This window comes from Phoenix dactylifera, chromosome 6 (genome assembly GCF_009389715.1).
Source record: "Phoenix dactylifera cultivar Barhee BC4 chromosome 6, palm_55x_up_171113_PBpolish2nd_filt_p, whole genome shotgun sequence".
Taxonomy (NCBI): Eukaryota; Viridiplantae; Streptophyta; class Magnoliopsida; order Arecales; family Arecaceae; genus Phoenix; species Phoenix dactylifera.
The window spans coordinates 4,892,997-4,918,277 of record NC_052397.1 but is presented as its reverse complement, the minus strand read 5'-3'; the positions used below and the strand labels follow the sequence as shown (position 1 = coordinate 4,918,277).

The following is a 25,281-nucleotide window of genomic DNA, read 5'->3' as shown; positions in this document are numbered from 1 at the left end:
AAATTTTCTTTCAGTTGGACGAAGTTATAACTTTTCTTAAATACATATAGCTAGAAAAAATAACTATAAAAAAGCTAAAATTCTTTCGAAATTAACACTAGTCTTTTACATCAATTTTAGGTTCAGTTGCTTTGTTTATTTCTTCTTAAATCAAGAGATATTCTCGATTATTTTTTTCTTCTGAAAAGAAAGTTTTTACTTTAACTGGCTTGTTTTGAGATTCAAAAGTCACTGTATGTTCTTGATTGCCGTGCGTATCAAGTTCTTTAGCAATGGAAAAAATATTTTAGATTTTGAAAAATTATTAAATTTCAAGAAAAAAGATAGACATTGCACTTGAAGTTTGGTGCGCAGTTTGATTTCTCTAATATGATGGTTCTGGCTTTTAGACTTTGTCTATATCCATCTGAAGTGATCGTAATGGTCCATAGTGAGTTTGATTACCTTTTTAAATAATTCTCTCATTCTTGTGTTTTTAGGAAACTTTGCTAAATGAAGAATGAGTGTTACTTGTTGGTGTTATAAGCAATTTAACCATAAGGTATGGACGACGTCAAATAAGGTGTCTTGAATTGATTGGAGTGTATAAGCAATATTTGTGTAATTAATTAATGTATGAAAGTTTCACTGCATCTATGCCATAAATTATAAAATTCCAGACCTTTATTTGATAATTTTGTGGCATGGATCCTATTTACTACTGTAGGTTGGCACATAAATACTGTGTACATGGTGCAGATGCTACTAAGCTTGTAGGGTTGCACATGTGGCGTGATATGAGGAGTCAGGTGGGGCTTAAATTTTGAAAAATTGGGAGCATGAATACATTGGGGCAAAATGCACCTCCATGGTGCTCTTCAGAGTGAACCCAAAAATAGCGATCACTCAAAGCATCATGTGAGAAAAATGTGAATGTTAGAACATTTATGTTATCCTCATTTAAACTATTTTGAGCAAGTGAAAGTTGTAACATCCATTATCCTATGTACCATTTCTAGAATCATGGTTTGGAAGCTTGAATGGTTTAAGTAATATAGTAATAAATGATCTACAAAATATGTAGATGATTAAAACTTTGGTAGTTTTCTTCTACCACACATTAGGTTGGAGCATTATAGATTATTGCACATAGAAAAACTATAATTATCTATGTATTCTGAAGGCCTTTTTGAGACAAAAATCAAGTTGATAGATACAATGATCAAGTTGATTGATACAAATATCACAATCATTGCTTACATTAAAAGTGGTTGTCCCTTTTTATAAAACGATTATGACAAGCCCAGCTAAAAATGAAATGATTTTTTTCTTTTTGTGGATGAGAAAATGTACCAGCAAAAATGCATATAATATAAAAAGGGACAAACAAGGTAATATCGCAGGCATATATAGCAGGCATGGTTGGAGGAACGTATGAACCAACCAACTATGAGTTTCCTTTGAAATCAAACAAACTTGGGGTGGACCAAAATTGCCTCCTGCATTGTAAAATTAATAATGAAACCCCTAGGCTTTTCATGTTGCACATGAAAATATTTGAATAAATTGATAATGAAACCTTTAGGCTTTTCATGTTGCACATGAAAATATTTGAATGAATACAAGGGGAACCTGCTGAGGCTGAGGAGAAGTAGCTCGTTGATTTAGGATAGAACAAGGAAAAGCTTAGATTGTAGAATCATATATATATATATATATATATATATATATATATATAGAGGATCAAGTTCAAGTTACTCGTAATGTAACTTTTATAGAGTTATACCTTTTTAGAATTGAATGGTGAGGGTCCATATCGATAATCTGAGTTATTAGATGTGATTTATTTTTTATAAACTATTTATGTAGCAAAAATCATGTGATTTGAAGACTTCTAGCTTATGCACCAAGTGGCTAAAATTTTTGGATACTTTAAATAATACAGAACAATGTATGTTTTTTGACCATTTGATGCATAGGCTAGTAGTCTTTAATTGCATTATTTTTAGTGTAAGTAATTTAGAGATAGTAGATCACATTAAAGCTGATCATGGCCTAAAATTAGGCGTAGAAAATATTAAATTTTACATAGGCCCAACCTGTAGCCTGATTAAACAACGAATGGAGTTTAGGCCCAAGGCTCAGCTCTTGATAAGCTCTAAATCACATTAAATGCCTTGGATCATTGATGTGGAATTCCATCATTCAATTCCAAAAAATACAATTCTATAAGAGTTGCATGAGGTGTAAATTGATCCTGACCTACACACACACATATATCTGTGTGTGTGTATTTATATATATGTATATTTGTATACATATTTATCTATATATATATATGTATATATTTGTGAATTATGTAATTATTAGGACAAACTATATATGTAATACAAATTATTTATTTTCCTATTTGAGTAGATTTATTTACTATAATAGGAAAACTGTACAAATCATAATGCTCACAAAACCCACAATCTTAAAAAAAAAATAGAGTATTATAATATTAAAAAGTAGCCGACATGGCAACATTATCCAAATTAGGGCCCGTCTATATGCACATCATCATGCAACTCATTTGAATCTGACAAGCATGATCATGACCATTTTATCTATTTGGATTAAAAATAGCAGTAATTGTATTATTTATTAGATGAGGCTATATGAGGTACCTTTTTATCACTTGATATTTGTTCTTGTATAAGAGTCTATCAGAACAGCAATAATGTTGCATTTACACTATCCATGATCAGCCATTAGTATCTCATTGTCACCCTAAATAAAATAACAAAAAACACAAAATCAATAATTCAACATTTTTATTTAGTATAATGATTATAAAAAATAATTATAAAATATTGACCAAAAATATGGGTGATTGATAACCTATAGTAACTAATTAAGTATGCAAAAAGAAAAAAATAATTCTGGAAGAGTAAGAGTATTTTATCGAACTACTTACTGCCTCCAATTATTTGTTACATTCTCCGTTTCCTCCAACATTCCAAAAAATAATAGTAGTAATGCCACTTTATATATAATTAGACAAAAAGGAAGAAAATTGAATAAGAAAAACACGCACGATAGTTTTTTAAATTTAAGCAAGGTAGGTGATCATAACATTATTATGTTTGCACCATGCATAAAACATGGTATAGTTTTAATTCATATGAACAAATTCAATTTGCTTTCCTATCATATTATACCAAATGAGCCCATTTTTAAGCTTAACCAATATGACAAGGTCTATGATGGGGAGGGAATCAAACCATAGTCACAAGTTTGGTGTTAGTAAAAATTTGGCAAAAATTGATAAAAATAAAAATATTATTATAACATATATTTATACTCGTATACAATAACATATATATTGTATGATATAATATATTCTTTACCTTAATTTAAATAATAGATTTTTTTTTTTAGAAAAATAAAAGTGCAGGATAAACGTGTGAACTGTGGAAGGACGTGGGGGGAATTAAGATGAGAAGAACATAAGAAGAGTAAAACGGTGGAGAAGGCACGGGAAAAGTTTGTCTTCCACTAGAAAGAGTAGGAGAACAAGAAGCATTGTATACTTTTATATAACATTATATTTTAACTCCAACCATTCTCCCACCTGTTTCTCTATGACCGCATAGTGGGGTGGCTAGGACCCTTTCGAAAGCGTGTATTAGCTCAAATGAATAATCTAAAGATTCAAGATCTATTTGTGACCATCACCAATTTAATGATATATTTGCAACATATTAATGATACATTGATGAATTAGCAATATAACTATTTGGCTAGACTATGAACTACGAATAATTCACAAAGTTTCAAAATTTTGGTCAATTTTGTAGCTATGTACCAAACCATTAGGTTAAGTCATGTTGGCAAAAAAATAGTAACCTCTTTCTCACAAAAGGTACAAACAAAACTCTGAACTAGCAAAATCTTCTAAGAAAGTATTGCACAAAGATTGGACTTTGAATGGTTGATGTTGTTAAGAGACACAAGAAGCACCTAGTTATAGTTCATGGCACCGCATCATTTTGATTGGGCCAACCATGCAAGGTCGGAGATTTTGGGCTTGGTGGGCCTCAACGAGCTTAAAGTCTCTAGGCCGGTCCGATTCTGAGGAACTCGTCTGGCCCAATATAGGGAGGAGCCCATTAATATGCAGGGATCTCTCTATATAATGCCAACCAACGCTCTTCCATCCTCGCAGTGCAAACCCTAAACCCTAATGTCGCCTCCATGTCCCAACTCCACCCTCCTCCCCCCGGGGGGTTTCCCGTCTTGTACGTAGTTTTCCTCCCTTAATCCTTGTTTACTGTGGATGTCTTATGTTAAATATTAGCTTTTCTCCTTTTCTTCTTCCCTGGAATCCAGTTTTTTCCCCCTTCTTTTGGTGATTTGGGCATCATTCGGCATTGATATAAGCATCCATGTTTTTTTTTAAGCAACATCGATCGTGGTTTTAAATACTTTGAGTTTGTGATTTCAGTGAAAAGGAACGAATCCAACGCATTTCGTTTCTGTTTATCTCTTAGAAATCGTTTAAGAGATTTTTTTTAAAGTTTTTTAAACTTTAAAAAACTTTTAAAGGAACGAAGCATCCAACGCATTCAAAGTTTTTTTTTTTAAACTTTCTACTCGAAGACTTCAGGAATTAAAACGGGCTAATGGAGGAATTGGTCATGAATATTTTAGCATGTGATCAAGGCATTAAATCTTGCCCAACAACGCAAGTATGCTTTGTTTGTGGAATTTTCATGTCCTACCGTCAGAAAGAGGGGAAGTTGGTATGGTTTAAGTTCAGATTTGTGGTTAGAGTTGTGGCAGAAGTGTGCAATTAACTGATCTTTTGGCCATTAGAAAAAAAAGATTGGAACTTGGTGGTGTTTTTAACTCGAAGCTTGGACGCACTGCAAGTGATGAGAAAACAGACAGGGACATCAGCACTCCTATCTCTGGAGAGTGATGATTTGCTCTAATGGGAATCTCTCTGATGCACAAATTTGTTATTTCTCTCGATGCATCCCTTCCGATCTGCACTTTTTTTTTGGTGATATATATAGTTGTTTGCAGTCAGAATTCTATGGTTCCTTTTTCTTTTTTAATTTTTTAAATTTTAAGACTAGTCTGCTGGTGATGCAAAATATGCACGTATTATCGGATTCAAAACGACGACATTTTAAGATTGTCACTACCACTGAGGCAGACTCGTTTTTGTGGTATATTTATTCTAATTCATTGGGTTTTGAGTTTTGCGTGTTAATTGGTGAATAATGTAGCAGTCTATCTATCTATCTATTACCTGGAAATAAACATATTTGTATTCCTTTATAAAGTATTTATTGTTATTATGTTCTGTATTATTCTATTCTTAATTTTGTCATTACATACTGATAATTTTGGTCCTATGTTCTTTTTCTGCATGAAATTGTTGCATTTTTTTTTTCATTTTTTGATTATTAGATACAAAAAAATATACCTTATTTGAGATTAGGAAGTATCTTCTTATTTTTGTTTAGATATCCTATTTTTCCTGTTATATTCTGCTTTATCTAGTTATAATTTTACCTTTTGATGTATAATTTGATAATATCAAATTCCTATGGTGATCTTAAATATATTTTGAGACTTGAGCAATCACTTTGAAAAGAATTTAATCTGGGGCGGTCATTTTCTGTTTAACTCTTCTCTACGGACAATTTGCACTCCTTTGTGGTGGTTTGTTTTCTACATGATAGGCTCATTAGCCATGCACTCTATAAATTCCTAAGCATTATACTATGATCCTAACTATTTCATGTTGATTAATTTTGTACTATTCTGAGGTCAGCTAGCTTGCCTTTTTCATCTATTTTTATTGCTATGTTACTTTTTCATTTGTTTTTATTCAGATATTGATAGAAATATTTACTTTGATTTGATTATTTCGACCAAAGAATCATCCATGGCATATGTCACTGCATCAGCAATTGATATATTTTTTTTTTTCATTACTTCAAAATTCTTATGCATATTAAATGTCCTACCGAACATGATGAGGCCATGTTTGTTTTCAGCTTTTCACTTTTTTTAATGATACACTTGTAAACTTGAAATAGTTAATATGATCAGAGATACTTGTCTTTGAGATCAATCTGGATCTGCCAATGGGGCATATTGCACATATTACCAGATTCAAGAATTGTCACTGCCACAAAGACAGTCTCCATCCATAGCCCTTTTTTGATTTATGATTGTATTTGTGTTGTATGGTTATGAATGAAATGAAATATATCTTCAAATGATATTAGTTGATTAGAAGTTTTCTATTGTTTTGCTATCTATAAGTGGAGGCAAACCTTTATATAGGCTTCATTCATATTTCACAATATGCAGCTTATTAAGATTTAGTATATAGACTTTCCCCATCCTTTTGCAAGCTTGGTGTTAGAACGTTTTTGGCATTTCATATATGAACTTCATTTTTTTTCTTCTTTAGAGTGCATTATGTAACTAGATACCAGTGCTGACTAGTTTGCCTGATTATGAGTTGAAAAGGGCTCATTTGTGTTCTTTGGAAAGAAGCAAGCTTTTACCATGATAGCTATAATTTTTTCAGATCACCATAAATTTCTCCTCTATTTAACAGCATAAAGATCTTAGCGATGCTTTTTACTGTTTTATCTTAATTTTGTGTAAGTTGCAAATGATGATAAAACAGACAGGGACATCTGCACTCATCTTGGGGTTGATGATCATGTCTTGGGAATTAATTTATTGGTCTGATGCAACAATCGTTTTTTTTTTTGTAAGTTTATATGCCAAGTTTATCTAGATCTTGAATGTCTTGATCAAGTGTGAAGTTACACTGAATTGATCTGGGTTTCCTTACATACATATTGCCTGCAGGCTTTTTCCTCGTAATAACATACTACTTCAATCGTCCTGCTTTTGACCAGTGATGTTTATTCTTTTCATTTTTAAAGGTTTTGTTACAAGTGCCTGTGATGGTTATAAATATACTTTGAGTAATTACTATGAAAAGACATCAAACTGAGGCACACTTTTCTTTATTGTCCATTCTTTATTTTCTTTTTGAAGTGCAGATCTCTAAGCAGTTTGGTGTTCTTTTGTAATAGTAAGTCCCTTTCTATTGGGTTTTCTACTCTGATAGTTTTTGGTGTGTAAGGCTATTGATTTGATTTATATATGTTTGTTCTTTATGAGTCTCATTTCTATGATGATTAATAGCATTTTCTTTTTGTTTTTTTTTTTTTGGGGGGGGGGGATGGTTGAGGTATCTATGATGCAGACAGTAGCTGCAGGAGTGGCAAGTCATATCTCCATTTTTCGCGCATAAAGTTCAAATGTTGTCATCATGTGTTTGAAGTATCTGAATGAATCTCTGTTGAAGTCCGACAAGTTTGGAGGGGAGAGGAGAGATTTCCCCACCGAGTTTTACTAGGACATAAGGGAATCATATAAGAGGCTGAGGACCAAGAAAACGAGATATTATTAGTTAAACGAGTGTCGAACATCAGATGACCTAGTTTCGTTCCGGGGCGCAGACGACACCATGGTTTAAATAGCTCCAAAAGCAGTCGCCAACACCGGGCTGCCGAACCTTTCTTAGTTCGGCCTTCGAATAACTACTGAAAAGTTCTCAGAGTTTAGAAATGTGCCAACCTCTAATCATACTAAATATTTCTGGTGAGAACTCGAGTATTTGGGGCTCTTGAACCTAAAATGTGCTAAAGAGGTGACATTGTTTAATTTAAGAACCACTTAATTTTTGTAGCAGCCAATTAATCTGTCTAATTTTTTTTTAATATTTATTTTTCAAATAAACGAGGGCTAAATGCCATTTTGGTAGCTCCCAAGGGTCTCCGAGAGTGGTTTACGTGTTGCTTAAGCAAGTCGTCAAACCTAATTGTAGTCTCTATCTTTGAGTCTGAAAATGAAGACAAAGCCGTCAGGCTCACCAGACTCCAGTGAAAGCCTTAGGATTTTTTCTGTAAAAGTTTCTTCCCTCTTTGCTCTAAACATCTCTATCTAACCTTCGTTCAATTGCCAGCATGATCTGATGAATTCTTCTTGGTTTCTGTTGAACGTTATAGAATTTGAAACCATCTTCCTCTTCCTTCATGGGTCTGCCATTGGTGGTCAATTATGAGCTGGTTGATGGTCTGATTTTTTTTGAACTACTATCTCTTTTTTTTTTTTGCTTTAATGCTGCCACCATCCATGTGTCATGGCTTGTCGTTCGGGTCGTTTATGTCGCTGCTACCAAGGGTCACTGCTGTGGGGTGGCTGACCCTAGAATCTATCTTCTCTCTCTTTTGAGAGAGAGCTGCGGATCTCTCTTTCATTCTTGCTTTCACTCTCTCTCTCTCTCTCTCTCTCTCTCTCTCTCTCTTTCTCTCTCTCTAGATTTCCTTATGGATGTGGAGGTCGATAAGTTAGGATGACACTTGACTTTAGAAGGGATCCCAAGTTAGCGTTATATAGCCCTAAGAGCGGTTTTAGGGCGTGATGAAAATGGCATTAGAGATTAAGGTTATGAACACTAGGAAAATGACAAGTGATATCAGGGCATGTCTAAGATCATTAGGTACCGTGATAAAAAATATTTTGTAAGGTTTGGTATACAATTTGCATCTCAAGTTATAATTCGGGGGCTTTGAAAAATTTTAAGCCTTGTCAATTCCAATATAGGGTAGTATTTTTAGGCAGAAATTATATAACAAACCTAAAGTATTTGGGTATGTTTAAATTAAAGTGCGCCACAAAAGTATGGTAATTTCAATCATATTGAATTTGGTCAAAATTATTAGCTGTAAATTGGCGATCGTTGTGATAGAGGACTTGATTTTTTTTTTCACCAGTGAAGGAGGCTATTTAGGAGCCTGAGGATAAGGACTAAGAATCTTTAGTTGTTTGAAGCTTTAAGTATGTTAATTTTGATTACTAAATTATTTTTAAGAAGAAAAGAATGTAATAGCCCATTATTTTGGACCCGACCAGGTCGAGCTTGGGCTTGTTGGAATCATCATCTTGGGCAATCTGTATGCATGGCATGTGACAGGGGAGGAAGATTCGGATTAATTGTCGTCGAGACTTGCTGGATTCCTCTTAGTTTTTGTTAAACATTTTTCGGCAAGTTATCATTGATTCTCCATCGAAAATTGAGATATGGACTTCTAAACCCTCTTTCTCCTTCATAGTTTTAAGACTGCCATTGCCGGCTAGTTTTGAGCCGGTTGATGATCGAATTTCCTTTGAAACAAAGTATCCCCTATTTTTCTCTTTTTTTTTCGTGCTGCTAATCATGGCTGCCGCTAGGGGCCACGGTCGTAGGGTGACCGACTTAGAACCCATCTATCTCTTTTCCTGTTGCTTTTTCTCTCTCTCTCTCCTCTCTTTCTCTCTCTCTTCTTCACTCTCTCTCTCTCTCTATATATCATTTGGATTTGTAGAGGTCCATATGTATAGGTAAACTAAGATGACCTTTAATCCTAGGAGGGGTTCTACTTTAGTGTTATACAACCCTAGGAGGGGGTTTGGGTCGTAACAATTTGCAACTCTATCTAATTTTACATAGCATTCATAAACTTCAAAAAAAAATATAACCATATTTTTATATTATTAACTTGATCTACTATCTATCTAGTAATATTCTTGATTCTATAGTCACAAAATTTAATTTTCCAACTTATACCTATATGTATACATATATTTTTTATATCTAATTTGTATTCGTATTCATTTAAAACAATTATGGATATAATTCTTTGCATCCTATTAATATTCATATCTACATGACTGAATCTGTATTCGTAAAACAAAATAAATATAGATATAAATAATACTTTAACCCGAGTTCTAATCTGCACGACTGCACCCCATCCTTGTGGCCGTCTTTGCCTTCACCTCCTACGAGGTGGTTGATCTTCTAGAGTCCAGTGTTGCTGTCGTCTCCTTCCTCATCTTTTGCTGCCTTGCCTTTTTTTTTTTTTTAATCTTCTCCCCTTTAGCTATATCGTTTTGCGCCTCTGTCATGGATGCGTCCACGAGCTCCATCATGCCTACCACCATCCCACCATCTCCATTATGCCTACCACCACCTTGCTAGTTTCCGACCCGTCCCCTTGGCTTGACTCCATCATTGTCCCACTCACGTCCTGGAACTCAAACCGCCATCATTGCCCCACTCATGTCCTGGAACTCGTACCTCCATCATTGCCCCATTCATGTCCTGGAACTCAAACCTTCCGTCCTCGTGCTTAAAGATAACAAGAAACTACAGCACTTGCATGATGACATATATAAAATATTATAAAAAAGGGTCATGTATGGCGGCATCTCCACTTATTTACATTAGAGTATGCATCTCCGACGGGTACTTGGTCGCAGGGCAAGTGGATAGCCGTTCAAAAAAAAATACGAACAACTTACAAAAGCAATATGTACTGGAACTAAACCTATTAACGAAAAAAATACGAACAACTTACAAAAGCAATATGTACTGGAACTAAACCTATTAACGAATCATTGATGATTAATGACATGATGGCGAACATCACGCAAAACAGTTTTCACAATTTACCCCTATGCGAAGAAACATCATCATCTCAATATTAGCCTGTAAAATGTTGGAACTTGGCTGTTCGGCAAATCCAAGAAGGATAAAAGAACGGAGCTCATGGATTACCCGTTGGTTTCCTTCGCCTCTGTGTATTGAGATTCCCAAAATATACCACATGTCGCAATTCCAGAGCCTCTCTGTATGATATGTTTTGGGACACTCTGCATAAAACTTTTATTAACAGAGCGAACCATTCCAAGAAGAAAATTTGCATCCTGGGCAGCAGCAATCATCTTTTCTTGAGTTCAGTCTTAGAAAGATCAACAGTAACTCGACTTAATTAATTTCTCTCTCAAAAAAAAAAAAAGCTTGACTCGATTGTAGTTTGCAGCAGTTTCCAACGAGAGGCGGGCTATAAGGGAGATTACATGGGACAACATCAAATTGAGGGAAGAAATATTTTATGCAGAGCTATGTAGCCGAAAGAGAAGTCTACAAGCCTAATAAAAGGTGGCAGCCGAAAAAAAAAGAGAGGCTGTGTTCAGACGAGAGGTTAACCCACACCCTGTAACCTTTTCATGTCAAGCCATAGCCCATATTCACGAGGTCCTCTCTCTCTCTCTCTCTCTCTCTCTCTCTCTCTCTCTCTGGTACACCCAGAGATTCATTTCAGTATTCACAAGATTTGAAGGATAAAAAACAGTGGGTAAATATTGACCCATCGTCCCCTTTCTGCCACAGGCCAGGGGATGAGCTGTGGGCTATTGCAGTTTGGTTTGGAAAAGCTATGAGCAGCATAGCTTTTCCAGATCCTTCCACAAAGCGATTTTTTTTTATCCCACTTTCTTGGCTCTCGTGGTCCTTGGAAGTTTTCTAAAATGGTTTCTCTAAGTCCATGTAAGTCTCAGTGCAGCTGTATTCTAAATACTTATGATGGTTGAGTTAAAGCTTGTCGGTTCATGTTCCTTTGTTTTTTCTTTTTTCCCCAAGAAAAAAGGTTCAAGTTCCATTGTTATCTTCTAGTTCTAATACTTATGATTAATCTAAATTGAGAATATCGAGGATATGCTCACAAAAGCACTTTTGTCACTGCAAAAATGAGATGAGAGAGCCAATGTCCAAATCAATCCCGGGATGGAAAGCAAGTGCCGGTGAAATTTCTTTACTGCATAGTTTTACAGGATAGAAAGAGAGAAATTGATAACAAGTGCTTAAGGGGTTTATGCTCATTATCTTTTTTTCCTATCATGGTAATAGGGCAATCCAGTAGATGTTTGATGCAGCACAGTAGTGCACCCACTCAGCACTATCAGTCTCAGTGGTAATCTTAGTATGACTGTGATTGGTGCAAGATTTTCAGAAGCAGCAAACAAGTGGCAACCCGCTTTTTTTTATATCTATATTTTTTGATATGACACACTATGAACATTGCTGATGTAGGAAAGTTTCAACAGTAAGGGGCAATATTTGTTTAATGAACTAGAGGCAATAACTATGTAATTACTAAAAGCTTTCCTTAGACAATAGCCACCCAAGTACATGGAAGTCAGGGGTCACAAGATTTATGTCATTAAGAAGTCTGCTGAAGTCTGCAACATAGGTTATGGAGGCATTGTCCTTAGCCCTAGCCCTCTGCAACCATGTCATGGAAACCCGACTCTTCTTTTTCTCCACTGGTCAAAAGGAAAGGGTTCTTTCTTTATAAGGGCTTCCCAACCACCTCCCAATGCCTTCCAACACCACCTTATTCGTCCGCTCTTTTTGTGAAAGTTCTCTTACTCCAATAGAATCTCCTCCTACTTCTTCTAGCAGCCTTCCACTTGCTCCTTAGAGCAACGATACCTTCCTTTGTTAAAAAGAGTAGTAGATTCATACCTTCCTATGCCATATCCAGTGTTAGATTCATTCCTTTCTTGCTCTTGGGGATTTATTATCGAAAGATTTGGTATCATGGGCTTTGACTGTTAATAGTCATCTAAGGTCTTGCATGTGGAGATGAGGTCATATTGTGCAGCCAAGGATGACTTGCCGGCAATCTTTGTGCATGGCCATGTAGAGGGCTTCATGCAACTCTATCCTGTTTACAGCCCTCACACTGCATAGGCAGCACTACTTTTCTGCTTACTTTTATGAGGCTAGTGTCTAAGAACCGGGTTCAGTCCCATGAAGAAATCCCGGCAAGTTGTTTTTGGCTACATATTTACCTCCTTTTCTCATGCTAGACCTATGATGAAGGCTCAGACTGAGGTTGTTTGATGCTTTTGCTTATGACTTGTGTGGCTTTGAAATCCTCAATAGACCGTTGATGCAATGCACCAAGCACCTATATTGAGTGAGAAGGAGGTATGTCAATATGCTAAACAATCTACTTCTCATTTTTCTTGAGGAAATAATCTACTTCTTTTTTATGCCTTTAAAAACCACTCCACTTCTCATTACTCGTACACCTCGAATGATTTTTGAACAACTCCAAGAGGTTTCTTGCAGAGGAACTGACCTCCGATTTTCATCTTTTTCCCACCCCTCCCCTTTTTGTGTGGGTCTGGTTATTATCCCTTGTTGTAGACTTAGGCCTTTCCTCCGCACAAAAAGATATGCCATTAAAACTCTCTCTCTCTCTCTCTGTGTGTGTGTGTGTGTGTGTGTGTGTGTGTGTGTGTGTGTGTGTTTGTGTGATTGCTACTAGACCGTATTATTCTACTAATAATATATATCTCCCCCAAATCATGTTTATTGTATGGTTATCCGTGCTGCAGAGAAAGAACCATGAGGGGGAAAAAGAAGAAGTACTCGTCAGCGGTCTCCTGCTTCTTTCTTCTTGTATTTTGGCCAGTGTTTTCAGTACCGATAATCTACACTCACTACACATCGCAAGGTTTCCAGCACGAAGGTACTGCACTAAAGTGAAAGCAAATGTATTGCAAGTCGCAGCAAGTCATCTACGCATTCTGAGAGCTGGTTGTCCTGGCGACCTTTAATGTTTCCTTCATTTAACTGTTCTATCTCTCAACTCACCATAGCGGCGTGCTTCCATGAATTAATCGCACCCACATTGTTACGGGCAAAACTGCATTAAATACTGAGCCCTGGTCGGCAACTCATGGCAACGTCTATATAAGGTGGCTAGCATTCTCATAATGATCCATGTTTCCTATCTTTTGGAGCTCAATCACATCACAATGTCATCGACGTATACTTAACTGATACTGCTAGTTTAAAAAATTAGTGGCAGAATCTAGGATGATCAGTTGTTTGCAGGGCTTTCAGCACTTAAAATGCCCAGTAAAAATCTTCTGACTGATACGGAATCCAGATAGTCCCTCTTGGTTCCACCATGGGTATTTTTTCAGTGCAACCTAGTTTATGATACGTTGCCCTCTCCTCTCTTTACATTGAGATCTGAAAGGACGGTGGCTACGTATCTCAATTCCAAAAGCATTAGGAAAACAAAATCCTGGAATGGCTAACCAGTCTGTCCAAATAAACCTTCTCTTTTGGTATTCCACCACACCATTTTGTAATTTTTTTTTTCTAACGCAAAGCTTTTTTTTTTTTTTGATTGGGTAGTACAAACATCTTTAATGAAGTAACTATGGCATCCATTTGGGAAAGAAAGGAGAGTACTATCCCATCTATATATGCAACCTAATTTTTCAGCCCTTTCTAGCCAACCTGTGTTTAAGAACGAAAAACGTCCTTTCTGCTGGACTTGGATCAAAAAGGAAAGCAAACGACATCTTCTACTGGATGCATTTCAAAAGGAAATGCAATGGTGTAGAGTAAGTTGAAAGGCTTCAGCAGCAAAGGGGATTGGTAAGGCAATAGGCCAATACAACCAACATAATCGTCCTGGCTCTACTATATGGATGCTTCTACCAGTTTCCAAGATAAAAAAGCTGAATTGGTAGTGAGAAATTCTACCCAATGGTGTAAGATATAAGAGCAAAAATGGAGGTGAAATTTCACTGATGGGGAATGGCCGCCCTAATTTAGTCAAGTTGAAATCAAAGCACAACCCTCTTTGCTAGCTAGGAAACTAGTCTAAGCGGAATAACTAGGTGACAAATCAATGGTCATAACCTATGAACCAGATCATAACAAGTCTGTAATCAACATGATCTCAATGTGACGGATATTGGATCATAAGATTAATTTGAACACTTCAAGAGCATATCATCTGTTTAATTATTCTTCAGTACATCTTCTTTTGGAGAAGAGGAAGGAACCGAAGGCCCACCTAGTGGTATTAGCCGTGTCCAAAAGAAAATACTTTCAAGTTACAATCCTAGTAGCCACTGGGCCTGGGTTGAGAAATTGATGCACCAATGCTTAAACTTATAATCCAGATCGAAACTTCATGTTCAAGATCAGAACCCAGCACCAACACCAGCGAGGGGGGCAGGCTGCCCAGTTTCTGTAAATATTCTTCAGTACTTGAAACCCTAGAAACCATCCATCAAAGAATTGTTGACGGAATAGTGCACGCCAAAGGCGTTGAATTATTACAAGAATGTGTAGAAAATATAGACACATGGTAGCCCATATTCTATGACCACCTGGGGAAAACCTGTTTCTACCATGCTTCTTATGGCCTTAGAATGACTCCGAGTCCTTCAATGAAATCTTCGTAGTTACGCATGAACAAAAGATACTTAACATTCACATTTGCGCAAAAGGTCAGCTTTGTGGGTCTGAAGGTTAACTAGTAACCAGTATAAGCATGCAGAGAAATGTCTCCAAAGTTATTGTGGATAGTCAATCTACTGGGCATCTCTTTTCCTGAACTCTAATAAATATATCTGCTGCTCATTAAATGGCAGGAGAATTCGCTGAACTATTTGGCATTTGTTTTGAGAAAAGCCTTATTATTCTTCATCTGAAAATTAGAACCACCTCTAAAATTTTCCTACAAAACTCCAACATAGCATCTCCCATTGTTTTTGTCCAATTGATTACACTTCAATTTTGTTACTAAAATTTTCCATGGAGTCATGTCCTAACCGCTAGTAATGGCTTCAGTCGGGTGTAGTGGGGGGTATTAGCATTACTTGACATGGAAGGAAAGGGAGAAGAAACAACTGTAATCATCTTGCCTTCCATAATCCTTCGAGGACTGGTTCAGACTCTCGCTACTCATAATATAAAAGGGAAAAAGATGGAAGAGTAACTTTGACACTCAAATATGTTAAGCTTATGAATTCTTGGAGGCTTATTGACATGCTTATGTGTTAATATTTGTATGCGAATCAGGAGGTTATGATCCACGATGTCGCAAACACTTAACAAGGATGTTTTTGCAAAACATGACTCAACATGCCGAGATGGATAGAACTTCTAGTGCTACAAGGGTTGAGCCAATCTCAAAGATGCTACCATCAGTTTCACATGAAAAATGATGCTAAAAACGAACCTAACATATTTATGTCGGGGTGGAAGTACCCAAAAGGTGTAACGACCTAGAACCTCATTCAGAACGATCAGAACGACCAGCGAGAAAGTATTTTTTGGATTATACAAGTACCCAAGATCCATTTAATGCATAGGACCAAACGCATGCCTACGAGGATCCTCATAAAAATGGTGCATCGATATCTAATTGAGATAAGAATGGGGATCATTTTGAAGTGATACGAAGATCACAGTAGAAACAGTTACAGCTTTGTTCATGATCATCAGATCCTCATAACCAGGGTCATGCTGAGCAATGGAGCCACAAGATAAGGTCTTTAGGAAAATTATTAACAGCATCTCCAAATTTTATTTAAGCGCACCGCCTGCCAGTTATAAGAAGTATTGCACAAAGAGACATCTGCATGTGATTTTTTTAGTTTTTTTATTAGGCAAAAAGGTGCAGGCTCTTGCCGTGACATTTCACAAACCTTCAATGAAAGTATCCACCTGTGCAAAAAGTATCACGAATGAAAGATTAGAATTATGGAAACTGATTAGCTAAGACCAACTCAGGACAAGGTAAATTATTCTATTTAATCTCCCGTTTCTCAGAGAAACAACAGCAACAGCGGAACTTTGGGAAAATCGTTAATTCAGTTGAACGAGACTACAATAAGCGCAAACATCTTCAATCAGGATTTCTTCTCTAATTCAGTTTATACAGGAACATAACGACGCGATCACTCTTTCTATTGTTTTCATAATTATAATTAGACTAGTAGAAGTGAGCGTGTCAGCTGGTTGAGTTGGTGAAGTTACTGGATATTGAATACTAGTAACTTGGGTACAATCCTAACCTCCCCTGCTTTCGGCCAGGCTTCCTCCAATCTAAGTTCTTGGACAAAATAAGACTAATATAAGTAGGAAATATCCAAGATATACTGAACTCCCCAATTTTTACTTTCACCCAAAATTTATCAAGCTCAAAATGAAAGAATTCCCACCCGTTATCAACAAAAGATGAAGATGAGCTGCTCCTCAAGCTAATGTTCTCGCACTATGCTAATAGAACATCAACTATCCCTAGTAGAAAGCTAACAACCCACCAAATATAAGGAAATAACACCAATCCAACATATATATATATATATATACCCAAATTAAAACAGTTCAACGTAAATCCGACTAACAACAGTTTATGAGATTACAGAAGGAAATGCTCAAAAAGAGATCACAGAAGGAGAGAAAAAGAAAGAGAGGAAGGAAAAAAGAGAGCCAGGAGCCATTAGATGAAGCGGGGGTCACAGAGAGATGAGACCTTCCTTGACGAAGAGGCCAAAGACGAGGATGAGGAGGCCGATGGTGACGCACTGCGTGGTGGAGACGATGGTCTGCGAATAAGCGCACAGCGTCACCGCCGTGCCAACTAATCCTATCAAGAACCCGCTTAGATTACGATCCATCTCCCCCTTCTCTTTTGCTCCCTCTCCCTCCCTCACTCTCCCTCTTCCTCTCGCTCTCTCTCTCTGGATTCCAGCAAATCCAATTCCGATTGCGGGAAGAAATCCCGAAGCTTTAGAAAAGTCAAAAGTCAACTCCTTACCCGCAACTTGGCTGCCGTTGGAAAGAGTAAATTGTTGTACCCCCCCCCCCAAAAAAAAAACGAAAGGGTAAATTATCCCCTCGGGCGAGGAAGGGTCAGGCGACAGCCGCGCCACGTGTCTCGCAGGCCGGGTTTAGGTTTAACCGTATACTTAATTTTACAGTTCGAACAAGACCGCTAGTCCCTGGGCCCTATTGGACCAACCCAAAAATCCTCTTTACAGCAGCTCACTGTGAACCACGGCCCATATGCAAGGCTTGTCATGAGAGTGGATAGCATCTATTTTGAAGAAAATTCTGCCATCACAGACCGATGATGGACACTCACTGCTGCTAGACATTTGTAGGTTGTCGAGAGATTGTGGCGCATTTTGGACCACTAACATCTACCGGAAGGCGAATAGGGCGGCTGGGTCTTCTCTCTCATTGCACAGCATTTAGGTGGGGTTCTCTAGGAGAATCAAGAGGTTGCCCCTCCTCCTCTTCGACAATTTTTTTTTGTCTGATTTTTTTGATTGTACTCATATTAGATCAGTACGAGTTACCAATGAAAAAAAAAAAAAAACTACGCTCCTCAAAGGTGGTCCCTATTTTGGTCCTAGCTTCAGTTAAACGATTTTTTTCCCCTCAAATCAATGTTACTAGGGTTTGAAAAGCACAAGGCTTTGAATCCTCGGACGTCTTTCAAGAGCAACTTTTAAAAATGGAATAACTTGAACCTCTCACAAACATGGGTTTTGGACTATTCCAACAACATAGGGAGCTGACTAAGGGTTGGAAAAGGCTGTCCTTGTTCAGCTTTTGTAAGAACTAATAAGTGTAGAATATATAAATAGATATGTTTGCTAAAAACTATAAATAGATATAAAAAGGAAAAGAAGTTTTGATATGTTATAGGAGTTTTTTTGTAAAAGAAAATTGATAAAAGATGTGCTGTTCTTCACTCTAAATAAAGTGTTGCAATGCTAGTATTGCTTCTTTATATATACATCAAATATTAATTCTAATTAATGAAGATGAAACTAAAAATAATCTATACCTAAAATTCAGTTGCATGACAATTTTGCTCCACAAGAGAGTGAAAGAGCATTTGATCAATCCCATCTTTCACTGGACAAGTTCCTCTTCCTTGCCAGCTTCCTCTAGCTCGCGCAAACCTCCGACCTTCTGCTCGATTTCTTCGATCAACTCCTCTCTCCATAGCTCTGCTCTCGCAGCCGCCTCAATTTCTTCTTGCTGAACAGAATAAACACTATAATAACACAGATAATGGGAAATTCATCTATATCTTAGGACTGCTACACCCATTATTTCCAGAATCAAAAAGATAGATCAGCTTGCTGATAAAATACATGGGATTGTAATGATGGCATTAGAGAATTCGCACGTTAAATAGAGTAATTGAACAAATAACCAGCAAAGGAGAATTCAAAAGAAACTTAGTTGATAGAGCTTGTGTTGTTGCAAGGGGACATGGTGTTCCATAATAGACATGAGGAAATAGAAGGTAAGGATGCTCCGTGCATTTTCAATTCAATTTTTGGGACTTTTTGAGGTTCCTCTGGCATTTATTTACACATGGTGAAGGGTGGATGTTCTCAAGGAATAACTAAGTGGATTATACCTAATAATTTGATAGCTAAGATATCCAAATCAATGATTCCCACCTTTTATCCTGATATCAATTTTTTTTCAAGTGTCCATGAACAAAACTTAAAATGCTTCGGAGACCTGTTGCCCGTGCTTCAGGCTTTCACTAAATGAATGTTTTATCAGTAATAGAATATTTTTTTTGATATATAGAAACTTTTCAGATCAAGTAAATTTTCATTCACATATATTTCAGATTGGAAGATATTACTTCTGCTTCAGAATATGTAGAACTCAATTAATGTTGTCGATCAGTTAGAACAACTAATTAGAACTCAGTTAAGTGCTATTTCGCTTCTTGTTTCCTATGTTTCTTTTTTTTTCTTTGCATCAATCTCTGTTTGTTCCATAATTTTGAAAAATGGAGTCCAGGCTATTTGCTGTTGGGTACCTCACCTCATGAACATTACTTTCGCATGAAAAATGCTCATTCTAGCAAATATCCTTCAAATTCCTCCCTCTTTATGGGTAGCTGAGGTTGCCGGCCATTTTTTAACTACTCAACAGTGAGGTCCGACCGCTCTCCCAGACCCCAACCCACACAGCCTCCCTTGCATTAATAAAACTTGGGTGGCTCAGCCTCCCTTAATTAAAAAAAAAAGCAAAAAACTCATGGCCAACAAAAATACCGAGCAAATTACCAACCATTAAGCAGAAAGACACCTATCTAAGTCACTTAAGAGAAGTGTACCTTGTCATAATACCAGTGAACAGAACCATCTCCTCCTTCTTTTCTGTATTCCTCTCCATCATAGAATGGATCCTAAAAATGGGATTTTATCATCAGCAAGGAGTCAAGGACTGAGAAGCCTATTAGCAGAGCAAATTGTTTGAGGGATCACCTTTGTGGATCCAAAGAAACAGCAACCCCAGCAGGTGAACATGATGTACATGGTATCTGAAGGAAATCAGAGCGAGAGGAAACAGCAGAAGTTCATCACTTCAAGAGAGAGAGAGAGAGAGGGAGAGTATTAGTTAAGCCTTCACTCACAAACGTTTTTCATGGTTTCATCATTGAGATGCCAAGCTGACTTGTGGACTACATAGTCTCTCGAATACGGCACATGCTCCGTCATGATAGCCATGAGAGGCCAATCAGGGAAAGCATGAATCTTCCATGAAGATGTTCCTCTGCCCCTCTTCCCTTCACTCTGTAGTCCCAAAACAAAAGCAAGTATGTTATGGTAGTAGCATCAATGATTTCAAGTCATCATTTAATATTCATGCACTGGTCTGTCCGTAGATTTTCCGTTCAATTTAGAAGATAAATCATGTAATGGATTGTGATGCTTGACGGTTTTTTTTTTTCCTTTCTTTCTAAGTAAAATGAGCAACATGCTCAAGGAATTATCGATCGGATGAGATCTGTACCTGAGACCAGCTGGTGTTCCACCGAGAATCTTGGAACTTGTTAAGCTGCCAACATCAAGAGAGAGAAACAAAAGAAAAAAAAAAAGAAAAAGAATTTCTTATATAGGACTCAGAAAAATGTGTTCTATGTCAGAAGAGAGGTGGTTCGAAGTTTATCTACTGCTTTTGGGAGGGAGAACAAATCAGCTCTTGTTCGAGGGAGAGCAGGACTGTGAATCTGTGGCTTGAGTACTGAGAAACCCATAGTTGTCTTCACTGCTTTGAAACTAGGAGAAAAAAATAGTGGCGTTCTAGGCGAGCTTCATTTTGCCTCGAAGGCAGTGGATAAGGAAAAGCTGTGTAGTGTCAATCCGTTACCACACAAATTTCATAAAAATGCTAGCATCTGGAAGAAGTGCCTCCGGATAATGTCTCCTTAACTGGATGAACAGAACTTATCCAATCAAACCCAACCTGACTCGAAATATATGAGTGTGTATTGGAGTGACTCCATGTGTAAAACCCAAGTCCAAATTATCTGGGTGCAAAACCGAAGTAAAGCCTTCTATAACACTATCTGTGACCTGGTACAGAATCTGTTTCAAAAGATGACCTAGAAAAGGAGTACTTAACATTTATTGCCTTACCTGATTATTAAACCCTGCTTAAAAGGATAACCTAGTATAGGAGTACAAGATACTTATCACCTACTTCCGAAGAAAAGCAAACAAGGAGAGTGCAAACAAAGAAAGCAGGCTGACAACTGCCCAACCAATAAGTGTTTTGTTTGATTACCCTAGGCAACCATCAAAAAATACTTTTTGTAAGAAATACGTGAGCATAATTGTGAGGACATATGCGGGTGTATATTTAATCGCGCATCGGTTATTCGCTGAGTAGATCTTGGGTATTTATACAGAATCAAGAAACCTAAATAATACCTTCTGGTTAGTCTTTTTGGATAAGATTCTGCATTGTTATAAAATAGTATCAAAATAGACATGGCCTATAACCTATATAGATTAGGGAACACTGCAGCACGGATTTCTTAAGACTGGCCATGGGCCGATCGTGGTATTTGTGATTAAATTTGAACCCTTAGCCTGACGAGGACGTCAGAGCTTAAATGAAAAGAATATGTGAGGACTCGTGTGGGCGTGTTTAGCCTCACATCAGTTATTCGCTGGGTATATCTTGGATACTTATATAGTATCAAGGAAATCAAATAATATTTTTCGACTAGCTTTTTTGGGCAAGGTTCTGAATTGTTTTAATAATCTTTTTATTCTGACAAATATAGTACAAAAGGAGAAAGATATACATGGATGGAGAAAACAAAAATTAAAGAGGAGATACTGTTCTTCTAGAAAATCATCTAAGTTACAATTTAGATATTTGGCATTTATCATGTACAATTGAAGTGATTAGCTCAGCTGTAGTACTTTTTGGTGGATCACCAAGGTTACATTGCACTAAAATTGTTTGCAACTAGATTTTTTTTAATCTCGGTACCATCCCTTTGTTTCTTATTGAAGTCACATGTTTCTATCTCTAAGATATAATTAAAAAGGGACATATTCAATAGAAGATAACCTATCTGACACACTTTCAAGTCCATGTACCAAAATTGTATGACTCCTAATGTTATCCCAAGACAACAAAATAAACACCCAATTTAATGTCCTAGAATGCTCCGCCTTTATGCAACATAATTTTTGCATTCTAAAATTTCCATGACGATCCCACCAATATCATAGGAGGCTGCCTCTAAAATGCACCACCAAGTCCTTGAGTTGGTTGATCCTGGTCACACGTCAGGTCACTAGTTCCTTAGACCTTATCCAATTCTTAGCCTACTCTCCTCCGATTTCCATTTCCTCTCAAATATATATAAAAGAAGGGGATAAATATATGACACGTGGCAGAAGCAAGCAGCTTAATAATTCCCACCACCAGCTGCCGTATCATCTTCCATAGAATCATTAGTCTGAACTCGATTCACCCCAATAAAATTAACACCTTCTTCCTCCTTCGATGGGCAGCTTCGCCAAGAATATGATCCTATGCCATGCCAACATCACCATGTCCCGGAGTGACGACCACCATCGCCGGCTACAGCAAGCAGTCCATGCACCGGAGGAGATGCCAGGGATGACGACACGGCGGTGGGCTTTGCTGTTTGCAGCCCTGGCTGGCTCCGCGATGCCGGGGTTGTGGCGGCCGCCACCGCCGGCGCAGGCGCAGAGCTGGGGCACGCATTCGTTCATCAAGGAGAAGTACTTCCAGCCGGGGCTGACGCCAGAGGAGGCGGCGGCGAGGATCCGGCAAACGGCGGAGGGGCTCCGGGAGATTAGGCACATGCTGGACACCATGTCGTGGCGGTTCGTGTTGTACTACATCCGGCTCAAGCAGGCCTACCTCGACGCCGACCTCAAGAACGCCGTCGCCACCGTCCCCGAGGCCCGCCGTAAGTCCTACGTCAAGATCGCCAACGAACTCGTCGAGAACATGGCCGAGGTTGGTGACGAAACTAAAATTTATTTTTTTCTGGATAATAGAATTTAATATTATTGGAAAAATATTTCGTTTAAAAGGAAAACAGAAAATGAACTTATAAATTAAGAGCACATTTACTAGGTTTAGTAAGAAAATAGAGATATGAATTTATAATTTAATAGCATATTTTGTTAGGCTTAAAATAAAAAATATTTTGGAAAAAAGTTGAAAAACGGAGGAAAAATACAATTATTCTTTTTAGAAAATTTGGAAATATGAGTAAAATATATATTAAAAATGTAAAATATATTTTTAGACTAAATAAAATTAAAATTCAAAACATATTGAAAAATATTTAGTTTAAAATGAAAACATAAAAGGAATTCATAAATTTAAAATATATTTTCTTAGATTTAAAACGAAAATTTTAATACGTCAGAAAAGAACAAAAAAAATAAATTAAAAAATGTAGAATTTAGTTCATTAATTTAAAATATATTTCTTAGGTAATTTACAATGAAAACAGTAAAAAAAATTTTGGAAAAAGAACAAAGTAGAAAAATATATTATAAATAAAAGAAAGAAAATAAAAAATATTTTTTTAATAAAATGGCCCATGCAGGTCTCGAACCTGCGACCTTCGCGTTATTAGCACGACGCTCTAACCAACTGAGCTAATAGGCCAGATCTAGATAGCTGTTCATATTCATTTCTTCTTACAATCAGAAAAAAAAAAAATCTTCTTACTACTTCCATTTATTGCTCTTTCTACAGCTAGATCGTTATGTAAGGTCTCCCAAGGTATATGAATCCTACCTCTACTACGAGAAGACACTTAACTCATTGGATGAACTGATAGCAATGCTGGCTTGACCATGGGAGACCCTATGTGCCAAGGTTGGATATGTTGTTTGAGCTAAACTTTGTATTGGCCAGCAATGGATGGTCAAGCAAAACAAATCTGCAGCAAAAGAGCCAGTTCGATGCAAGAAATTATTGATGGAGCTGGGGGTGGAGTTTGCAGCATTGAATTGCTGCTTCAGGTGCGCATCAGGGAAATCTCTGAGAAGAAAAAATGCTACATCATCCTAGTGCAATAGACAGCTACATTATCCTAGCGATCCATCAAAAAATGTTTCGTCTAAGATCAAGTGGGAAATCTCTTGTATTATTTGAATAGCATCAAAAAATAAATGCCAAATTATCTAAATTGTAAATCATCGCATTGTCAACGTGATAAATGCCAGATATATAAATTGTAACTTGAGATGATTTTCAAGAAGGATGGTATCTATTAAAATATTTGCAGAAGAAGAAGAAAACAAGAGAAAAAGAGAGAGAGAGAAAAGTAATTTTATTTCTCAATTTCAATCTATTTAGTGTGAGTTATATATACTTGACTCTATGTAAAGAAAATAATATAGGCTGATATAGGATCACACTAACAATGAAAAATATAACTAATTGATGCAAGTTATTATATGATCCTTAAAATCATTTTAATAAGATCTTGCTAACAAAGAAAAATAATAAAAATTGATACAAAATCACGTTAATAAAGAAAAATATTATAAGTAATACAGGTTGTTATGTGATCTCTAAAATTATGCTAACAGTATTTGTGTCTATGTTCATCTTTTTTGGCTATCTGTTGCTATTAGATATTTCCCAATTAAAGAGCTGATGTAGTTTCCTGTTATTGCATCTATAACACAATCATCTATTCGAACACATCCATTAACAAAGAGAGACAAAAGCTTCTCCGATCACAAAAAAAAAAAAAAAAAAGCTTCAGGATTTGTGTGGTTTAGCAGTAGATGGTTCCTTATGACCTTAAAACCCACACACACACACACACAAGAAAAATATAGAGATCTAAAGCAATATTCGTGCCCAAGTTATAGATCCAAACATACATTGTGACCGGTTTTAGCAGCTTCATGATGTGTGAATCATGGGTGTGGTTCGGAGCAGGTATGCTCCCGAAGGAACTTTATGTTGGAAATCAAAGTATGATGCATCTAGAAATTACTATTTAGAATATAAAATAATAAATCAAAATTTAAAACTTAATATCTACAAATTTTTATCCAAAATCAATTAGTAGAAAGCTTGCCTGGATCAACGCTTGTGAGGCACGCTCCCTGAGAACGTAATTCATCCCTTACGTGCGGGTCTGTGGTGATCTCGTCTCCAAAGTACCACAATCCGAGTCAGCTTGATCCATCTTTAATGAGCATGATTGTTGA

General features: G+C 36.8%; 3 protein-coding genes, 1 long non-coding RNA gene and 4 other non-coding genes across 9 annotated transcripts in view; 6 read left to right on the top strand and 2 right to left on the bottom strand.

The window, feature by feature from the left end:
• The first annotated feature begins 4,192 nt into the window (after positions 1 to 4,192).
• Positions 4,193 to 7,758, top strand: LOC113462468. The gene is made up of 2 exons (XR_003384879.2): positions 4,193 to 4,262; positions 4,624 to 7,758. It is a non-coding gene; the product is annotated as an uncharacterized LOC113462468 (long non-coding RNA).
• LOC113462617 lies at positions 4,889 to 4,979 on the top strand. Its single transcript, XR_003385378.2, has one exon. It is a non-coding gene; the product is annotated as a small nucleolar RNA R44/J54/Z268 family (small nucleolar RNA).
• On the top strand, positions 6,658 to 6,750 carry LOC113462619. Its single transcript, XR_003385380.1, has one exon. It is a non-coding gene; the product is annotated as a small nucleolar RNA R44/J54/Z268 family (small nucleolar RNA).
• LOC113462623 lies at positions 6,954 to 7,023 on the top strand. Its single transcript, XR_003385386.1, has one exon. It is a non-coding gene; the product is annotated as a small nucleolar RNA Z267 (small nucleolar RNA).
• A 3,398-nt stretch (positions 7,759 to 11,156) lies between the features above and the next one.
• The window catches only part of LOC103702807 (2-hydroxy-palmitic acid dioxygenase MPO1), a 26,564-nt gene continuing 12,439 nt past the window's right edge, over positions 11,157 to 25,281 (top strand). The window contains exon 1 of the mRNA XM_008785377.4: positions 11,157 to 11,170. The gene's annotated coding sequence lies outside the window, so the exon portion shown is untranslated. The remainder of the gene's footprint in view (positions 11,171 to 25,281) is intronic.
• LOC103702836 (photosynthetic NDH subunit of subcomplex B 4, chloroplastic) lies at positions 18,402 to 20,943 on the bottom strand. Of its 2 annotated transcripts, none has more exons than XM_008785420.3 (6): positions 20,718 to 20,932; positions 20,558 to 20,602; positions 20,178 to 20,337; positions 20,029 to 20,084; positions 19,878 to 19,949; positions 18,402 to 18,772 (listed from the first exon to the last, which is right to left on the bottom strand). In XM_008785420.3, exons 1-6 carry the CDS (start codon positions 20,799 to 20,801, stop codon positions 18,644 to 18,646), a joined length of 546 nt encoding a protein of 181 aa, XP_008783642.1. In that variant the 5' UTR covers positions 20,802 to 20,932; the 3' UTR covers positions 18,402 to 18,643. The 2 variants fall into 2 exon arrangements, with proteins under 2 accessions (XP_008783642.1, XP_026658786.1); XM_026802985.2 differs by having other exon boundaries at positions 18,670 to 18,788; positions 20,718 to 20,943.
• LOC103702824 (photosynthetic NDH subunit of lumenal location 2, chloroplastic-like) lies at positions 22,505 to 24,314 on the top strand. Its single transcript, XM_008785400.3, has 2 exons — positions 22,505 to 23,053; positions 23,807 to 24,314. Exons 1-2 carry the CDS (start codon positions 22,571 to 22,573, stop codon positions 23,903 to 23,905), a joined length of 582 nt encoding a protein of 193 aa, XP_008783622.2. The 5' UTR covers positions 22,505 to 22,570; the 3' UTR covers positions 23,906 to 24,314.
• Positions 23,643 to 23,716, bottom strand: TRNAI-AAU. Its single transcript has one exon. It is a non-coding gene; the product is annotated as a tRNA-Ile (tRNA).

Excerpts from the sequence above, each read along its gene's own strand:
- LOC103702836 (XM_008785420.3), bottom strand. The coding sequence starts at position 20,801 with ATGGGTTTCTCAGTACTCAAGCCACAGATTCACAGTCCTGCTCTCCCT. Across the intron at positions 20,338-20,557 it reads GGAACACCAGCTGGTCTCAG|AGTGAAGGGAAGAGGGGCAG; the intron begins GTACAGATCTCA and ends TTGGGACTACAG. Across the intron at positions 20,085-20,177 it reads TGAAACCATGAAAAACGTTT|ATACCATGTACATCATGTTC; the intron begins GTGAGTGAAGGC and ends GATTTCCTTCAG.
- LOC103702824 (XM_008785400.3), top strand. The coding sequence starts at position 22,571 with ATGGGCAGCTTCGCCAAGAATATGATCCTATGCCATGCCAACATCACC. Across the intron at positions 23,054-23,806 it reads TCGTCGAGAACATGGCCGAG|CTAGATCGTTATGTAAGGTC; the intron begins GTTGGTGACGAA and ends CTCTTTCTACAG.